The sequence below is a fragment of the Chrysochloris asiatica genome, unplaced genomic scaffold (assembly GCF_000296735.1).
Source record: "Chrysochloris asiatica unplaced genomic scaffold, ChrAsi1.0 scaffold00069, whole genome shotgun sequence".
NCBI lineage: Eukaryota > Metazoa > Chordata > Mammalia > Afrosoricida > Chrysochloridae > Chrysochloris > Chrysochloris asiatica.
This window is the reverse complement of record NW_006408587.1, coordinates 14,331,136-14,350,275: the sequence shown is the minus strand read 5'-3', so window position 1 is coordinate 14,350,275 and position 19,140 is coordinate 14,331,136. Positions and strand designations below refer to the sequence as shown.

The window sequence follows — 19,140 nt, the reverse complement described above, 5'->3', positions numbered from 1 at the left end:
TCATCTTTCTCCCGCGGAGCAGCTGGTAGTTTCGAACTGCTGACCTTGCGGTTCACAGCCCGAGTCGTAACCACTACGCTACCAGAGCTCCTGATGAGAGAACTGAGACTCAGATCTAAATGGTTTTCCAAAGTCACACATAAATGAAATGGAGGAGCTGGGATTCAAAACAAGGTGTGTGTGACTCTAAAGCTAGTGTAAAATCATATTTTGTTTGCCCTTCTTCATTTTTAGATTGCCTTCATTTCTAACACATATCAGCACAACTTCTATCAGTGGGGAGTGCCCTTACCTTGAATGGTGGTTTCTTTGTTTGTTCCTGCAAGGGGAGCAGCTCCTTGGTCTAACTGAAAACAAATCATTAACAAGTAATTAGCAGGTGTTAGATGTCAAAGAAAACACTGGCAGAGCTGTTGGTACTGATAGCTCTCATCTTTCACAAACCAAGTTATTGAATTAAGAACAGATTTAAGAGGTTCAACTCTAAGAGTATGAAAAGTATAGAAAGCACAAGTCTAGAGTGTAGGGAGTGAAAATCAATCAGCAGCACAGGATGACAGCAGCTTCCTTTGAGTCAGTCATTCATTTATTCAACAGACATTTATTGAGCATTGGACATAGCAGGAACTGGAGGTCAAGAGAATAAGGATGCAAGCTCTCCTCTCAGTATAGCAGAAGTCCCAAGAGTTAGAAAGCCTGTACTTAAACTAATACTGCCTTGCACTGACTGTGGGCAAGTTACATCACCTCTAGTAGTTCAGTACGTCCCCTTTGTAGTTGAGTTTTTTCATCTCATCACTACAGTTGGGATAATAATGAAGTCTACTTCCTGAGCTTGTTATGAGGATTAAATGAGGGCTTGGCATTGTAAATACCCAACAAATTCTTGTTTTTATTCATGAGAAGTTTATGCAGTATTAGGTATATGTAGAAGTTTGTGCAGACTTAGTTACAAGATAGAACAGTAAGTACTTTAATAAGAAGGACAAGTAAGTCTTGGAAGAGGTGCAGCCAGAATGCTCCATGGAGGTGAGGGCTATGAGACTTCATCTCTCAGACTTCGGGCATTTTATCAGGAGGGACCAGTCTCTAGAGAAGGACATCATGCTTCATAAAGTTGAGGCTCTTTTTTTTTGAGGAAGGCGTCTTTTTTTTTGAGATGGATTGGCACAGTGGCAACAACAATGGGCTCAAACATAATTGAGATGCCAAGAGATTGAATACTTTGAGGCAAACTTGGTTGAAAGAAGTTATGAAGAAGGTGAAAGAGTGAGAATAGAAATTAGATGCTGAGTATGTTTGGAGTGTTGACCCTACCCAGTCAGTTGGAGCTTGCCTAGGATGAGACTGAAGTGAGATGTGCAGAGAAGTATTTACCTTGATTCCCACCACGATCCCCTTTTCCTTGAGGATGGTTCTGAACAGCTTTCCCTGGCTGTCTTTCTGGTATAGGGTCTCATGGAAAAGGATGACACCCCCAATGCTCTGGTTGACAGAATTGTCCACTGTGAAGAGGATTTCTCGGAACTGCCGGCGGTTCTCCTCGGTGTTCTCCACCTTGATCCTCTGCAGGCGGTTTCCCATGGTTCCTAAGGTGTGCAGCCAAAGACAGCATGAGGACAAGCAGGGCTTTCCTTTCCCCCTCGTCCACACTTCTCAGGGAGCCCACCAAACAAGACTATCTTTCTTCTTCGTTTAGATCATCTAAGTTCCTGCCTCTTTTTGCTCTCCTGTGGTGGAAAAATCTTGATTTCTGTCAGGATGATAGTCAGGAAATACTCAATGTGTCTGCTGGGTATGTAGTGGGGGTCAAGCTAAAAAGCTACTAATGGGTCCCCTGGGTATGACAGATCTTTAGGTCTTTCTACCCTTCCCTGGCCCAGTCTCCAATCTGACTAGATGGGGTTATGGCAAAAGGAGAGCTAAGGTAGGCTTTTTGCCTTTTCATGCAGCCTGTGCAAGCCCACCACTGTTCTCCCTTGTGCCACTGTGGAATTCTCTCAGCTTGTGTTGGTCCAGATGCAGATATTTCCTTATCCTTCCTGACTTGGCTGGGTTTAACCCAGGGCTTCCTTCTGATTTGACTTCATGCTGAGAATGTACATTTGCACCTCAGATTGTTGTTGTTAAATGCTGTTGAGTTGGTTCATATAGACCCTGTATAAGTATTCTGAGGAAAGGCTGGTGAGTTTAAACTACAACACCTACAGCACCACTCCAGGACTCCATACCTTAGTTTAGAATCTACATTTTAACAACATCTCATAAGAATCACCTAGGGATCTATAAGGTTTCTTTTCTGCCTCTCTGGCTGACCTGGACTTTTCATTAACAGTGGAATGACTGTATAGCTGACCTCATCCTACTCACTGAGTGGCTGGCATTCCTACAACCCTGATTGAAGACAGCAGGCTTTACTATTGAGAGTCTGAGCCTCTCCCCTGGGTTTTCAAGAATCTGCCTATGGGAGTACAGGACTCAAAAGTTCTGTGTTAGGACTCCAGACTCATGGAAAGAGAGGGACTGGGTACTGGTGGCTAGGAGGCAGGCTTGCAGAATGTGCCTTTTGGTTATTTAAATTATTATATATTCCTGAGGGATTGGAAGTAAATACTGTTGAATGATGATGCACATAGGAGATTGTAATCATTGCAATGAAACGATGGTGTAAAGCCGATGTTCTCCCATGTGAACTATCACAATTGAAAAAAAAAAAAAAAGTTCTGTGCTTATTGAGTCTTCTGATCCCCCTGCCATGTATACAAACCCTGACTTCCTCTATGAGAAGGGAGAATGTAATTGACAAGTTGCTTTTGCTACCTGTAGAAACAAGAGTAAACATATTGCATGTTGTGACTGTCTTTTATACTCACCTACAGACTCATCTGCAGCCAGGATCCCCTTTCCATTGGCAACAATACGCTGGGCAATTTCTGAGAGCTCCTTCTTCTGTTCTGGGCTGAGGGCTGGAAATCGGTGGGCCATGGTGACAGGTCTGGAAAAGAATGCAGGAGATTCCTGAACAAAACTGTGTGTGTGTGTGGGGGGGGGCTGTCCACAGAGTCACACACTCAGATGGATTCACTACCAACAGTTGTAGTGTACACGCAAGAGAAAAATAGGAAAACGCTACCTTCAAAGTGCTTTCTGTTTATCACGTAAATTCAGCAAATGTATTTTGAACAGCAATAAGGAACCAAGTATTCAGTCTCATTTGATCCATTTAGTAATGATGCATCAGAAGTGGATACTGTTTTTGTTGTTGTTAAGTGCTGGCGAGTCAGTTTCAACTAATACGGACTCTGTGTAGGATTTCTGAGGAGCGGTAGGTGGGTTTGAACCATCAACCTTGTGGTTTAGTCCAGTGCTGGTCCTACAGTGCCACACCAGGAGTCTTAGTTTACTATGAATTAAATGGTGGTCCTGGTGTGGCGCTGTAGGATAAACAATGGCCTGTGAACCACAAGATTGGAAGTTCAAACCCACCAGCCGCTCCTCAGAAACCCTGTACAGGGTCACTGTGAGCCTGAACCAACTTGATAACAGTTAACAACAAAAACAACAGTATCTACTCAGGAAGTCTCATTACTAATGGATCAAATGAGACTCTGAACACTAGGCTCATTTATTTGTTTGTTGCTCAAAATATTTGTTGAATTGCAGATGAAGATAAAGATGTTTTATAAAGCACTTTGAAATGGAAAGGTTTACTCATATTTTATTTTTGAATTAAAAAATAATAATTACATAAGAGACCTCCATGTTTCTATGTACTACCAAGTTATTTCCTTTTGCTGACTCAAGCAGAATATCAGAGGAAAGGTCAGGTTGAACGAATACTGTTTACAGGAAGTTAAACTTCTAGAGAAAGATTAAAGGTCTGTATCACATCAGCCAAATGTTGCCCCTCTGTTAATTATAAGACAGGCTCACTGGCCAATGTTCACCACTGGGAGATGGGGCCAGCAGGACTGCATAACGATAGGGAATGGTTTCTGTGCCCCTCTGCCTCTGTTCTTGGAAAGATTTACTCTCAGAAACCCTGTGGAGCAGTTCTTCTTTGTCCTATAGAGTTGCTGAGATCTATAGTGATGACTTGGTGACAATCAGTTGTTTTCATGCCTCTGCTCACTTGAGGTCTTTGATGAACTCTTTGTTGTTGTTTTTTTAAGTGTAATGGGAGCTTGTTCACATTATATTATTAGGTGAAAAAGGAAGTTTCAGAAAAGAATGTGTATGTAACCCTATTTTTAAAAACTAAAAGCATTATATATATATATCTGTCTGTATAAGCAGAGAAAACCCCCACCTCATGCCTGTGGGTTACATCTTGGGAATGGGATGGAGTAGAGTGGGTCTCTCATATCCTCTTATGTATATTTGTAATGTTTGATTTCTTCATGAGTAGATAGATACAGACATCAACAGAGGTATAGATACAGTGTAGTTAGCAGAAGGAGCCCTAGCAGTGTAGTGGGTTACACTTTGGGCTGCTAATCTCAAGTTCAGCGGTTCAAATCTACCAACCACTCCATGGGAGCATGATGAGGTCTTCTGCTCCATAAAGGTTTACAGCCTCAGAAACCCTATACAGGGTTGCTGTGAGTTGGACCTGACTCCAGGGCACACCACCATCACCAATAAAAGGTGCCATATATACAACATGGGGGAAAGTTGTGAGTGTGAACATGTATGAAGAGAAGGTCACTGACCACAGGAAAACAAGACAAAAAAGGACTTCAGAGGTATCTGTACTAGCTGTGCCACTTTAGACTTGAGGAAACTGAGGCCCAGGAAGAATATGTCCAAGTTATGTTGTTTTAGGACTCTGAGTCATATCTTGCTGCCTTATGACCTGGAATCCTTCTTTAAATAAAATAACATATGGACCCCTAGAGTATGGTTCTTTCTATCTTCCTCAAAGAAGTTCTGTGAAGAGACAACAATTTCTAAAATATGGATGTTTAACTTTTGGGAAAATATTAGGCCACAGAGTGCATTTGCTTCTCCCTGTGCAAGGCCGTTGGATTTTCAGCGAGAGATCTGAAGCGGTTCATTTGGTGAGAACCTGTGATTACCAGATGCTGAGCACAGATACGCATGCATGAAGATGACCACTGCTTCATTACCCACCCCAGCACAGTGAGGCACTCCAGAGCAGTCTGATCCCTGGTACCTTTGAACACACACAGAACAGCCCAGAAAGAGCTGAATACTTTCGTTCCTTCAAAGTGGTAACTAAAGAATTCCGAGACCTACAGTGACGTACTCCATTCCCAATCTAGACTTTTCGGGCTCTACCCTGACCCAGATGTTTCCCCGATGAGCCTGGACTAAGGTGATGAATACCAGGACAACAGACTACATCCAGTTTAGCTAATGGAGCCCAATGTAATTATTTCAGCCCATGGTGACCCTATGTGTGTCAGGACATAACTATGTTCCAGGGGGTTGTCAATGGCTGATGTTTTGGATGGAAACAACCAGGACATTCTTTCGAGGTGCCTCTGGTTAGACTCTAACTTCCAACCTTTTAGTAAACATGGGCGCTTATTAATCATTTTTGTCACCCAGGAACTCTGTGAATCAGAATTGGCCTAATGACAACTAGTTTAAGTAAATATTCAAAGTGAAGTTTTGTTTTTGTTTTTTATTTAAATACCAACATGTCCTCCTCACCACATAACTATTTTTCACATAGCAAAACATATGTATCCAAATAAACTGGCAGCTTTCAATCTTTAATAGCTTAAACTGGAGGGTCTTCAAACTGTGTGGTGGAAATGTTACAGAAAGTATCAAACAAGGAAGGGTTTGAAAATTCAAAATCAAACGGCAACTGTGCTCTGAAGTTTACACTCCTGCTTCATTTGCTTGTTGGAACAGTGGGTGAAGGCAAAGGGCAAAGCATGCTAAGAGCTCATTTATGTGACAAAGAAACTTCAGTGCTAGTACCAGCAGGTGTGGGAAGAGAATGAAGAAAATGACATAATATGACAGATATGTAAATAAATCATTGAAAGAAGCAGTCACTAGGGAAAGAGAGTGGGGCATTGGTGGTTTAGTGATAGAATTCTTAGAGAGTGGTGTGGCACTGTGGATCAGCTCTGGACTGCTAGCTACAAAGTCAGCAGTTCAAACTCACCAGCTGCTCCTTGGACCCTATACAGGGTCCCTATGAGTGGGAACCAACTCAGCAGCACTTAACAACAATACAACGCAACCTGGGGTAGATTCCTGTAAGGCACCTCATGTGTAGTCGAGGCAAGCTTGCATGTTGCTATGATACTGAACAAATTCAGCAGAGCGTTCTGACTAACAAGGACAAGGAAGAAAGGTCTGACTATTCACTTCTGAAAATCACCCAGGGAAAACCCAACGGATCACAAAGTTTTGATCTGAAAGCAATCCTGGGATGGGCAGGATCAGGCAGCTTTTTGTCCTCAGTGTGCATGAGGTCGCCATGAATTGGGGATTAACAACTAGACACTATCGCAAAGAGAAAGTGGAAATGATCAGGAATTTCAAAATCTGAAGGAAAGAAACAAACCACCTGACTGAAGAGTGTTCAAGTTGCTTTTCCTAGTCCAAAGACTCAAAACATGCCCTCAACCTGGTAACACTGACAACCAGCAGTCAATCTAGAGCTGTTTGCTACATACATCTCAAAGAGCCAGGGATGGTGTGAGTGAACATTCACTCTTAGCAAGACAAACAATCTTCTCAGCAGATAGAAAGCTACCAGCAAGCTTCTCCTGAACATAAAAGCAGACCCATCTTTCCCTGTGCAAGCTTCCTGCTGCCAGGACCTCCTTCTCCCAGGTGCAGTTCAGGCACACAGAGGAAGTGGTTCACTTACAGTTTGGGGTTTGGGAGAGAAGAGTCCTCTTAGATGTCAGCAGTTGTGGGTGAGGCAGCTGCTGCCAAATAGGACCAATCTTCTGTAACGCACAGTTTTTATGGTGTTCTCATTAAAGTCGTTTTGTTTTTTTTTTTAACTTTTGCCCTCCCCTTCTCACCTTGGTCTGGTAGGGAGGTGTTTTATTCAATACCTCTGATTGGCTCACAAACAGCCAATCCTTCAAAACAGGCTTGCAACACTTCTTTACTCACAGAAGGTTAATGCTGCAATAGATGTCCATTAATCCAGCCTCTCCTTTTACAGGTGAGGAAACTGAGGGACAGAAGGATTTAGGGGACTCCCCTAAATCACACAGTTGAAGAATGAGCTCTGGAATCCATCCCACTATACTGGGAAACCTGCTGGCTCCGTTCTGGTGCTTCTTAACCATGTAATGTTGGCTGAAGCATTTTGATTTCTCTGAGCCATCATTTCCTCTGTGAAGTGGGATCTCAACTGCACCAGAGAGGGAAATGTGTGTGTAAAATGCCTGCATAGAGTAGGCATTCAAGAGCTGTTGCTTCCCCATCCTTCTCCATCTCCAAAAGCCTGCACTCCCTAAAGCTTTTAATGCCAAAATAGTCTATTACTCTGTTCAGACTCTTTCTTATCCCTTACATTTTTGTGCTCAAAGTTTATAGAAACTACAGTAAAGCTCAAAGGGATTGATCTATGGCATCAGCTCACTCAGCTGTGATATTATCTGGGTATATGGGTGTATTCTGAAGAATTTTAGTGATTGTTGAAACAAAAATCTAAACTTCTTGTTGTTATTAAGTGCCATCAAGTGGGTTTCCAAGGTGCAACTGGTAAATTTGAACTGCTGACTTTGTGGTTCAAATCAACCTTGCTGTCCTGTGCTTAGCCTACAGTGCCAAACCAAATGGAAAATAACAAGTTTCCTGATGGTGCAAGGTATTAGCACTAGAATCTATGGGTGAAAAAGAGAAATGTCAATGAAATGAAAAGAACAGAGGTGTGTAAATGGAGTTCAGGTTCAGTTTCTAGAAGTAGGAAGTGAACATTGAAGGCAAGAGGAATGCTTGGAGCACAACACTGGAACTCATTTTGTTTGGGAAATTTGACCCTGGGACAACAGAAGGGCTAGATCAGATAGGGTCTCCTCACCAGCTTCTTTGACTCTACTTACCACTTGATGTCACAATTTCTAGTTTCCTCAACTCCACTCGATGCTGGTTCTTGATTCAAGCAAGGTGACCTGATCTGGAGACACATGGAGATTTCATCGGGTTTGGCTTTTGCTAGAGCAGAATGGAGGAAGAAGAGGTGCGCAGAAGTGAAAGAATGCAGAGTCAGGGGGTGACGGTGGTTGGAAGTCAGGGCTGGGCTGGTCAGAACAGTGACATTCCACTTTCTGGAAGATGGATGGCAGAAGGAATATTGCTGTTGTTGTTAAGTGCATTTGAGTCGGTTCCGACCCACAGCGACTCTGTATTGGGTTTCCGAGGAGTGGCTGGTGAGCCTGAACTGCCGCCCTTGGAATTCAAACCGACTTTGCGATCCAGCACATTAACCCACAGCATCACAGAACGAATATTACTCATGCTCAAAACACCCAAAATACCAAACTCACTGCCGTCGACTAAATTCCCACTCGTAACGACTCTGTAGTTTCCAAAACTATAAATGTTTGGCAGGGGAGAAGCCTCATCTTCCTCCTGTGGAGCTACTGGTGGATTTATTACTATAATAAATTATAAGTAATTTATTATTACTCATGCTACAAGTACAACTTATTTTTGTTATAATGACAGTCAGAATGATCATCTTTTGTTTAGGCTGATATGCCTGGTTCTTTTCATACATGATCTTCAGTTTTCCTACCCTCATTTTCTGGATAAGGAAATTCTGGTTCGGAGAGAGCAAGAACTTGCCTAGAGTCCCAGGAAGGAAGTCTGTCTAGCTCTGGGTCAGTGAATTAAAGCAGAGCTGCTTACATCTTGCTAACTACTGACCTCATAGATTTTTCCTTCTGCTTGTTCACTTCTGGCAGGTTATAACCTTGGACATTAAACCTGCATCTATCAGGAAAAAGGACTCCAGTCTTGCCAGGCATCATTTCACGTGAACAGCAGCCTAGATGGGCATGTCAGAGGAGTGTGGGTACACCCCCCACCCCACCCAAGCAGTGCCACCCGCTGCTGCTCTCATAGCATCAACATTTACCTACCTCTGGGGCTTCATGAGCAAGTGAAACTCAAAGTTCAGGAAAGCAAGGCCACAGCTTACTGAACCTTAGAAAACCAGAAATTCCTACCAGCACAAAGTTCTTGTGGAGTTTTTTTTTTGTGTGTGTGTGTTTTTAATCTCCCAACTCAGTAAAATGTTCAAACTAGAGATATCATAGAAAGACATGAGGTCAAAGACTGAAACACTGGGGAATCCTCCAACCTTTTCGGTCCTCAGTTTCAACATCAGTAAAAGGAGTTAGTAATGCCTCCATCAAAAGCTGATTGTAAAGTATGAATGAAATAACCTTTGACCAGGGCCTAGCGCATAGGAGGGTTTCATTCAGTAGCTAACTCTGAATGTATAATTCTGATGAAAAACAAACAAACACCAAAAGAAAAAAAAAAAAAGCAGTTGCCATCAAGTGGACTGACTCATAGAGAGCTTTCTCATGTGTCAGAGTTGAACTGTTTCAGCGGTTGGTTTATTAGAAGTAGATTGCTAGGTCTTTTTCTGAGGTGCTTCTGGGTAGACTGGAAAGACGAGCCTTTCTATCAGCAGCCAAACACTTAACTTTTTTTGTTACCCAGAGACGCCAATTCTGATCTCAAGACTTCCAATTGCAGCTTTTTCTAATAGGCAAGATGGTATCATTCTTGGTTGTTATTGAAAGATCTCCAACAACTACCTTGGTTGTTCTCCACCCTGCCCCTCACTCCAGATACTTCTTTTCTGAGTGTATTATATGTATGTAAGTCAACAACAGGCCAGTGAATGATGCATACATACATACATTCATGTACAGTATCAGGTGTGAGTCCACAAAGGATACATGTGAACAGACTCACTGTAGGTATAGTAAAGAGCTTCCATTGAAAAAGGGCCACATTTAAATAATGTGGAAGAATAATGATGAAGTCAATATGGTATTTTAAAGATATGTGTTCCATCCAATCTGTGGTACAGACATTACCTTAGTATTCGGTTACAATATGCTTTGGTGGTGAAGATAATTGTGGAACCAGTCACTATTATGTTGGTCACAGTGCTAGGGCTAGTGTTGTTTCAGCAAAGTTTACAAAATATTGCACTTATGTGCGCAATGACAAGGCATCTTATTAACTACGGAGGCAACAATTTTGTAGAGAGTACAAAATGAAAAGACTGCTTTGTTCTTAAAAAACTCACAGTCTGAGAGGTGGAAAGAGGGGGTTAAAGTCAGGGGCAATTCAAATAAGAGAATGTATGTAGATACTTTCTTTTTGGATGCTGTTTTATTGTGGTCACAACATTCCTAGACAATTTGTGAAGGAACACAAAAGAAAAGTCCTCAGAAAAGTCTAAATATTTCAAACTTTTACATGGCCAAGTCATGTTGTATCCTTCTCATGATTCAGCCCATTGGACTGTAAGACCTATGAGGGCAAGAATATGACTATGACTTTCTTCTACAACTATCGTAGGTTCTAAGAACAACTCTAATATGGTCCTTTATGTTTCACAAGAATCCAGACTGTTGTTCCCCTGAAATGTTGCAGGGAAATTGTGTTTGTCTGTTTTTTTAATGACAGCTTTATTGAGATGTAATCACATACCATACAAGTCACCTATTTAAAATACACAATTCAATGGATCTTAGTACCCATGTGTGTTCAAGCGTGGCAACAATAGTGAGGTTGGGTCAGGATCAGGCAGTGTTTCGTTCTGCTGTGTATAAGGTTGCTATGAGTCGGTACCGACTCAATGGCACCTAACAACAACAACAAGTATATTCACAGAGTAAGAGTCAGTAAATGCCACTATGTGGGAGATGTGTTAGGTTTTTTAAAGCCTAGAGTCTGAGGGTATAAATAGTTGTAAAGCGCCTGAATAAAGCCCAGGGACAACAGCCATTGGGGCAGCCGATGTGGGAATTCTAGCCTCACCTTCCATCTCCTCCAGGTGATTCTTTAGACACTGCATTGCTATGAAATCTGAACTCTCGTGCATTCCAGGAAGACTAGAGTGCCTGTCTAGATTCAAGAAGCCAGGGTAAGTAAATTTGTTGTTGTTGTTTCATGCCGTCCAGTCAGTACCAGACTCATAGGGACCTGGTATAGGGTTTCCAAGGAGCAGCTGGTGGGTTTGAACTGCCACCTCACCAAGAGTGTCTAAATTCTGGATCTTAGAAATACTATCTCCCTTTGAGTCTAGAGAACAAAAGAGAAATTTAAATTTTCTGAAGATCTTGAGGTTTTCCTTGTCTCAGGAAATATTTGTGAGCAGTTAGGATGCTGCACAATGGGAAGGAATGGGTTCCAGCATTGGAGTGACCAGAATTCACTGGGCAGGAAAGGGTTACATGTGGTCTTCAGTGGATGCAGATTCTCGTTTTCCCAGACTCCCTCTTATTGGGTTGTTTACTGCCTTGTCAGTATTTTCTTTCTTTGCCTTTTGCTCAATCCTCTCAAAGTCCAATTTCTCCCTCACTATCTAATCGGGTTGTCGTTTGCTGAGGTCATTTATGACCCCCCAGCATACGATCGTTACCATTGCTCCTCCTCTCTCTGGTGGAATGCTTGGCCTTTAGATGGAAAGAGGCTCAGGGCTGGATGGTGGGCCCATTTCTGCCCCTGACTAGTCATGGGTTAGAAAGAAGTTACCGTCTCTGAGTTAAAGCGAACCTGGTAGTAAGACCATTTCTGCCGAAGCATGCCTTGGTGTGACCAGGATCAAATGGCATCATCGAAATGAGAGTGCTTTGAAAACTATAAAGCCCGATGCAATTCAAAGTATTATAAAGTATGCCACTTCGTGAGAACAGATGTTACATTGTTTTTGTGGTATGTGTGCATACACAGTCACACACACTCACACACACAGTTGAGAACCAGAAAGTGAGATTCTGGCCCAGCTTTGCCCTTCATGGCTGGGCGACCTTATCCAAGGGAGCACATTACTATTTGTTGTGCACCTAATTCTTAGCAGGGACTTTTCTGGGCACTTCACATAGAACAGCTCTCATGTAGCCTCCACTCTATCAGCAGGGACGGTATTGTTTCCAAGATGAGGGAGAGCACCATCTTTCCCAAGGTCTTGCTATTAGTAAGGGCAGGACAAGGACTGAAATAGGTCTGTGACTGGCAAAGAAAGCTGGGTCCTTGAACTCCTCATCTGTATAATGAGAAGGGAGCCTTTCAGTTGTTATAATCTATGGTCCTTCGCCCCCCAAAAGTGCATATTTCTGACACACATTCTTTTGTTTTTGAATAAAGGGAATGGTCAAACATGACAAAAGAAACTTAGAATGCCAAACTGACCATACCCACCATTAACCTTCCCTGGAAGGCTAGGTCAAAGGCCCAGACTGGCAAGGGGCAAGCAGTGGCCTGTGGAGTGGAGGGCTTGTCTACTGTCTAGCGGCCACCTTAGTCTGCTTACTGCCCATAACACAAAGGCCAGGGTCACTCGGCCTCCAGTTAATTAATCCAGTCGTCAACAGAGTCACCTTTCTGCCTTACTTAAGATCCAGCCATATATCTTCTTAGAGAATCAATGTAATTTAGTCATTAAGAGTTTGGACTTTACTTCATAAAACCGAACAATAGTTTAGCTTAACAAGTAAAAAAAAAAAAATGTCTGCCTTTAACATTATACTCTTTGAAGAACGATCTATATGGATTCAAGGACTCCTGGGTTAATGTGCTGGAATGCAAAGTCAGTTTGAACCACAAGGTCGGCAGTTCAAGCTCACTTAGCTGCTCTTCAGAAACCCTATACAGGGTCACTATGGTCAGAATCGACTCGATGGCACTTAAAAACAACAACATATGGAATCAAACTAACAACAGACTCAAAAGATTAGATAGCAACCCTAAGGGGCAGCGAATTTATGTTAATGGAAGAAGAACAGCTTAGAAAAGATATTAAGAAAGGTCGCACAACTCAAAGTATACGATCACTGTCACTAGACAGTACACATTGAATTGGTGTGTGTTTTGTTGTGTATGGTCTCAACAGCAACAGCAAAATAAACTTGCACTTAAAAAGTTTGCACTTAGTGATACCTGAGATGAGGCAGAGACAATGACATGGAGAGATGGAGCAGCTGGGGTGGGGACTTTAGACACAAAGAGGGAGAGGGGCTGTGTGCTGACGACCTGGGAGCAGGCTCACAGGGTATACCCTTTGGTTGGTTGATGAGGCACGGAGGGGATTGTAACTATAGCAATGAAATGATAGGATGAATGTAAAACGAATGTTCTCCCGTGTAAACTATCACATAATTCACAATAAAACATTTTTTTTAAAAAAGAAGTTTGCACTTCAAAGTCAGAATTTGTTTCCAATTTCAGCTCTGAGCATTCTAGTTGTGTGACTTTGAACAGTTTCTCTGACCACCTTTATTGTAAAACTCTTTCTTGTGGACTGGATGACAGTTTACAGAGCAGATGTCATATACACGACACGTGTGTCACCTCATTGATGGCCGTCTCCCATGTAACACCGATTCTCTCCCACTGTCTCCTGTGTTCCTTGTAGCCTTGGACTTGTTAGCAGTAAAACGCAAACGATAAAACTTCACAGCACTGTTGAAGGACTGGATCGGATAATGAACTGAAGGGTTAAAGCAAAATGTCTTACAAAAGATAAATACTATATGTTGTTGCTGTTAAATGCCGTGGAGTCCATTCTGACTCATAGCAACCCTGTATAGGGTTTCCAAGGAGCAGCTGGTGAAATTGAACCACTGACCTTGCCTTTCAAACCGATCTTGAGGTTGAGTGCTTACCCTATGGTGCCATACCAGGACTGCAAATACTAAATATTGTTGCTGTTAAGTGCTGTCGAGTTTGTTCTAACCCATAGCAACCCTGTATTGGGTTTCCGAGGAGCGACTGGTGAGCTTGAACCTTGTGGTTCAAAATGACTTTGCAGTCTAGCACATTAACACACAGCACCACAGAGGTATTTTATCATCATCCTTATCATCATTTCTTTCTCCTCTCTCTAGTCCTCAAATTCCTCCCTTCCTCTCTGTCACCAAAGGTGACCTTTGTCCCGAATATTTTGCCCCAACCTCATTCTCTCCTATGTCCTTTACCCTGAATCCCCCATCCAATCTCATCTCCAGCGCATTAACCCACAGCGCCACAATCAGGACTCCATTAGAAGGGAGTGGGGGCTGTAATTTTTAAAAAAAGAAAGAAAAGACGAGACTTTTTTTATCCTGTTGTAATAACCAGAAAATAATTTAACTTCTCCACAGACAGAGATTGGGAGGTAGAAGCAGGTTTCAATGGAATGATGAAAATGACAATTTAAGGAAAGCACGGGGGATTAACAAGGATAAGACACGAATAAAGGGATAAGGCCATGCATCCATACTTCTCGGGTCAGAAGCAGACTGAGTGGCAGAAAGAAGCAACCTGCCGGGTGGAAAGCAAGCTGGTCTCATTAGCACCCCTGTACCACACCATCTGGGACACTGGGCTGGCCTGAGTCTCAGCTCCTTGCTCCTGGTAGTATAGCTGACTGCTGGGCGGGCTCAGCTCCTGCTGGGCTGCCAGATGGAGGTGTAAATAAGAGGCTGGAGCAAGTTATCCCTGTGGCAGGGAGCCTGGGGAGGTGAGCATCCAATAGCTGGCCCCAGCAGGAGGCTGCACGAAGGAGGATCATGACCAGGCAACAGATGCCTGGGCTCCGCTGGAGGTGCTGGTGAGGGGGGCGGGGAGAGAACAGAATAGGGAAGGACCCCAGTCACCTTCTTTTAGACTGGTAGGATAAGGCTGCCCTCTTCTGCTGATCCTTTTGGTGGCTTTTCTTTGGGTCACTATGAGAACAGGGTTCCTTGGATTCTAGTAAGAAATTTTTAAAAGGCTGCCACTTTAAAAAGTGGAAAGAATTTAAAAAGCTGTCACTTATTTCAAAAATGATTATATGCTGGGATGTGATGGTCACATCACATCATAGCTGCCCTTGCTAAAACTCTGGTTCACACCGTGGGAAGGTGAATTTACCAGTCATTTTCCCCAATGCCCTCTCCCCTCTTCTAACCCTAAACCCACAGTGGGGCTGTCTCTGGGATCGACCCCCAGACGTGCAGAAAATCCTTCCTGGACCTCTGTGGGAAACTGCCCATCATGCTTCTACAAAAGCAAAGGTCTAGTGCGGAGGGGAAAGAAGATTATAAATAGATCTCAGCTCAGCTCTCATGGATCTCTTCAGATCCAGGGAAGGTTGGCTCAAAGCTTCCTTTCACAACCTGCGGAAGGACCAGTGCCTTCCCCAGTTTGGAGGAAATCCCAGGGGTCTTATGCTGCGAAAGTCACTTCTGTCTCAGAGCTTCTCATTTCATGGAATCATTTCAGTCAGGTCCATAGAACACCACCCTAGCCCCAGTGCACCAGCCCCATTCACCCATGATGACTTAAATATGAACTAGACCCAACCAAATAAACAACAAATGGCATGAACACAAAGCCTTTTGTAGAAATAGATAGAGGTGTGCAGGGAGGAAGGAGAAAGGCATGATGTCAAAGGGCGATTTAAAGTTCAGCATTGTTAATGTTAAGTGCCGTCGAGTCGATTCCGACCCATAGCGACCCTGTATAGGGTTTCCAAGGAGCAGCTGGTGAGCTTGAACCACTGACCTTGCAATTCAAACGACTTTGCAGTCTGACGCATTAGCCCACAGTGCTATTGCTAAAAATTCTTTGAACGCACAAGACGGAGCAGTCCATTCACTGCTGCGGGCTCTACTCCCCTCCTCTCCCCTTCCCTCACAGACTAGCATTAGAAGTCTGACTTAGTTTCATTCCAATTCACCTCTAAACCATTCTCTCCAAACAAATCAACTGACTGGTGATTGTTGTTGTTAAGTGTCAGAGCAGCTGGTGGATTTGAACTGCCGACCTTGTGATTCACAGTCTAGTGCTGATCCTACAGTGCCACACCATGAGTCCTCAGATAGGGCTATCCACTCTGCTAATTACTAGTTACAGAAATTTTGAGACTTCCTTTAACATGCTCTGTTTTAGCTAGAAGGCATTTTTGATGTAATGTCACAATTTTTGTTTCTTTTAAGTGTATTTTGGAGATGTGTGGTAAAGGCCACAAGAAAGGAAAGAGCAGTTTTGTACATAATTTGCTAAGAAAGGTAGTATCTATCTGAGACTGTCTGGATAGAAGCAGAAATGGGCGATCTGAATAGAGCTGGGCATGCAGTGTTTCAGACTGAGATAGAACTTATAGGTGTGTGTGGGTGTGGGTGTGGGTGTGGGTGTGTGTAGTGTAATAGAGGCTGGAAGTAGATGCTAAACTGTGATGAGGAACATGCTGTCATGGGCCTGTCTTCTCCCTGTCCTTTTGCTCTGTGACTACGGGGGTATGGCAGAACTAGAAAACACCAGAGAAGAATGAACATCGGATAAGTATTCCTTTATACCTAGAGGATGTCATTTCACTTTCTTGAGCTAGACATGACCAGAACAGCCACTCATTTTCTTACCTAATCATTGCCAGGAAGGAAGGCTAGAGATGTGTGAACAATTCTCAACCCTAAGTTATTGCCATACACATCCACCCCCATTAAACTGGATTGTGAATACCAAACCCATGCAAGTCAAGTGCTGTGAGTCGATTCTGACTCATAGCAACCCTATAGAGGGTTTCCTAAGAGTGGCTGGCGAGCTTGAATCACCAACCTTGCAGTTCATATCAACATTGCAGTCCAGCGCATCATCCACAGCACCACAGAGGTGACCTCAATTCCTGTCTTCCTTACATAGTTGTCTGTTAGGACCAGTTCGGACTTATGGTGACCTGCACTAAAGAAGACATGCTGTCAGATCCTGCACCAGCATGGATCAAGCCTTTGTGGTCCGTAGGGGTTTCATTTTGCCAGGCCTTTCTTCCTAGTCCCTATTAGTCTGGAAGCTCTGCTGAAACCTGTTGAACATCAGAGCAGCACGTCAGCGTCCACTGTCAGATGGCGGTGACTGTGCAGGAAGAAGAAATAAAGCCGACTTTCCCTCATGGAGAGCAATAATTCTACCACTCAGCCGCCACGAAAGAGTTCCTGTAGCGCAGTAGGTACAAGTTGGGGTGCTAACCTCAAGATCAGAAGTTCGAAACTACCAGCCGTTCCATGGGAGAAAGATGTGGCTTTCTGCTCCTGTAAACATTTACAGCCTCAGAAACCCTCTGCAGAGTCGCTATGAGTCGGAACTGACTCCATAGCACACCACCACCACTACCACCACCAAAGCACCAATGGAGTCCGCCTGTGGTGCACTGGATAAAGCACTGTACCACAAGGTCGGTTTGAATCACAAGGTTGGTGGTTCAAACTTACCAGCCACTCCTCAGAAACCCTATACAGGCTTTGCATTGGAACCAACTCAACAGCACTAAACAACAACAAACCACCAGTGGAGTCCTGGTGTGGTGTTGTAGGGTAAGCAATGGACAAAAAGATCAGTTTGAACCACAAGGTGGGTGTTCAAACTTACCAGCTGCTCCTCAGAAACCCTATACAGGGTCACTCTGACTCAGAACTGACTCAACGGCACTTCACATAACACATAACAAACCAATGCCACCAGGAACAGCATAGACCTAAATTAGGCATGCATCAATGAGATTTTATCTAGGCTAAGTAGGGAGTCTGATTTTCAAGGCTAGCGCTACTTGGTTATGTTATACAGATTACAGGGTTTGGGTGTTTGAGTTATCTGAGTGCTGAAATGAAACAAAACAACTTTTAAAATGAAGTCAAACAATTTTAGCATTGGCTTTCACACTTGTTCTCTGATGAGTAAAGATTGTATTTCAGTAAAGATTCTATTCAGACCAATCACAATACCAAAAGTAATCCCATAGGGTCAGAGGGTCTGAGGGGAAGGGAAAAAAAGGGGGGGCGGTGCTCAAATTCAGAGTTTGGGTGTTCTTGTCAAATGAGTTAGTGCTTCACGTGTGCATTCAGAGCCTAAATGCATACATTAAAATTACATCACAACATTGGTAACTGACTTGTCCTTTTCTTCATTTGAGTTTGCTTCCTGGAAACCTAAAATAGTGGAAATAGGCTGGGTCTTGCTTGGCCTCTGATTGTTTATACATGTTCATCTTTAGTGCACCACCAAGGAATAGAAAGTTGAATTCAGGCCCACAAAATATTTAACAAAATATCACCTGAAAGAAATCTTGGGAGGATTTCCCGAAGAATATGCAATCCATCTACTAGACAAAGTCAAAAGCACAAAGAACAGGAACATTAAATAGTCATGCATGCATATACCGTTCCTGCTGGAATTGTTTACAATGAATAGAACCTGTGTGCTTTTGATGTGGCACAGTGGAAATTGACTGAGGGCCATTGTCAGAAACTGTTCTATACAACTCATTCCAGAGTGCTATCACAGAGTGTACTCATTATGAAATGCTCAGACAGAGGTTCCTGTCTGATCTGAGAACTAAGAATAGTTGTTCTTCAGCTGAATAACCAGTTTAATTTTATCTTATAAAGTTGTGAAATATCTTAACTGGTCACAGGCCATCAAAGTTAGTTCGTCAGTTGTAATTAGCATGGCTAGTTTTCTTTAAGGTTTATTTCTTAAGGTTGATCTTATGGCTTTGTGTCGTTTCTGTGTTTTGTTTTTCATTTTTATTTTGAACATTTTATTCTTTAATCCAAAGGTGTTTTATATTTTGTGGATAGTTTTGAGGCAAGAATTTAAATGATATTTAAATGAAGGTGAAGCTCTAAAGATAAATTAAAATAATGTGTTAAGGAAGTTAAATTTATGGTATAAACTCTGGACTTCAAAACATTTTAAATCATTTTTATAACAAATGTAAAAAGAACATTCTAGAAAATTTGGAAACTATGAGCACATATGAATAGAAAAATCATTGTTGTTTTTGTCAGGTGCCATCAAGTTGGAACCGACTCATAGTGACCCCATGCATAGCAGAATGAAACAATGTCCGATCCTGGGCCAACCTCACTACCGCTGCCACACTTGAGTCCATCAATGATGCCACCTGACCAATCCATCTCGTTAGGG

At 42.8% G+C, this 19,140-nt stretch overlaps 1 protein-coding gene across 1 annotated transcript in view; it reads right to left on the bottom strand.

Moving 5' to 3' along the window:
- ALDOB (aldolase B, fructose-bisphosphate) overlaps positions 1 to 6,974 on the bottom strand; it is a 19,185-nt gene extending 12,211 nt beyond the window's left edge. Inside the window, exons 1-4 of the mRNA XM_006864710.1 lie at positions 6,860 to 6,974; positions 2,874 to 2,995; positions 1,378 to 1,589; positions 293 to 347 (exon numbers count right to left, since the gene is read on the bottom strand). Of these exons, the coding sequence (XP_006864772.1) occupies positions 293 to 347; positions 1,378 to 1,589; positions 2,874 to 2,985 (379 nt within the window). The 5' untranslated portion in view covers positions 2,986 to 2,995; positions 6,860 to 6,974. The remainder of the gene's footprint in view (positions 1 to 292; positions 348 to 1,377; positions 1,590 to 2,873; positions 2,996 to 6,859) is intronic.
- Positions 6,975 to 19,140: the final 12,166 nt, after the last annotated feature.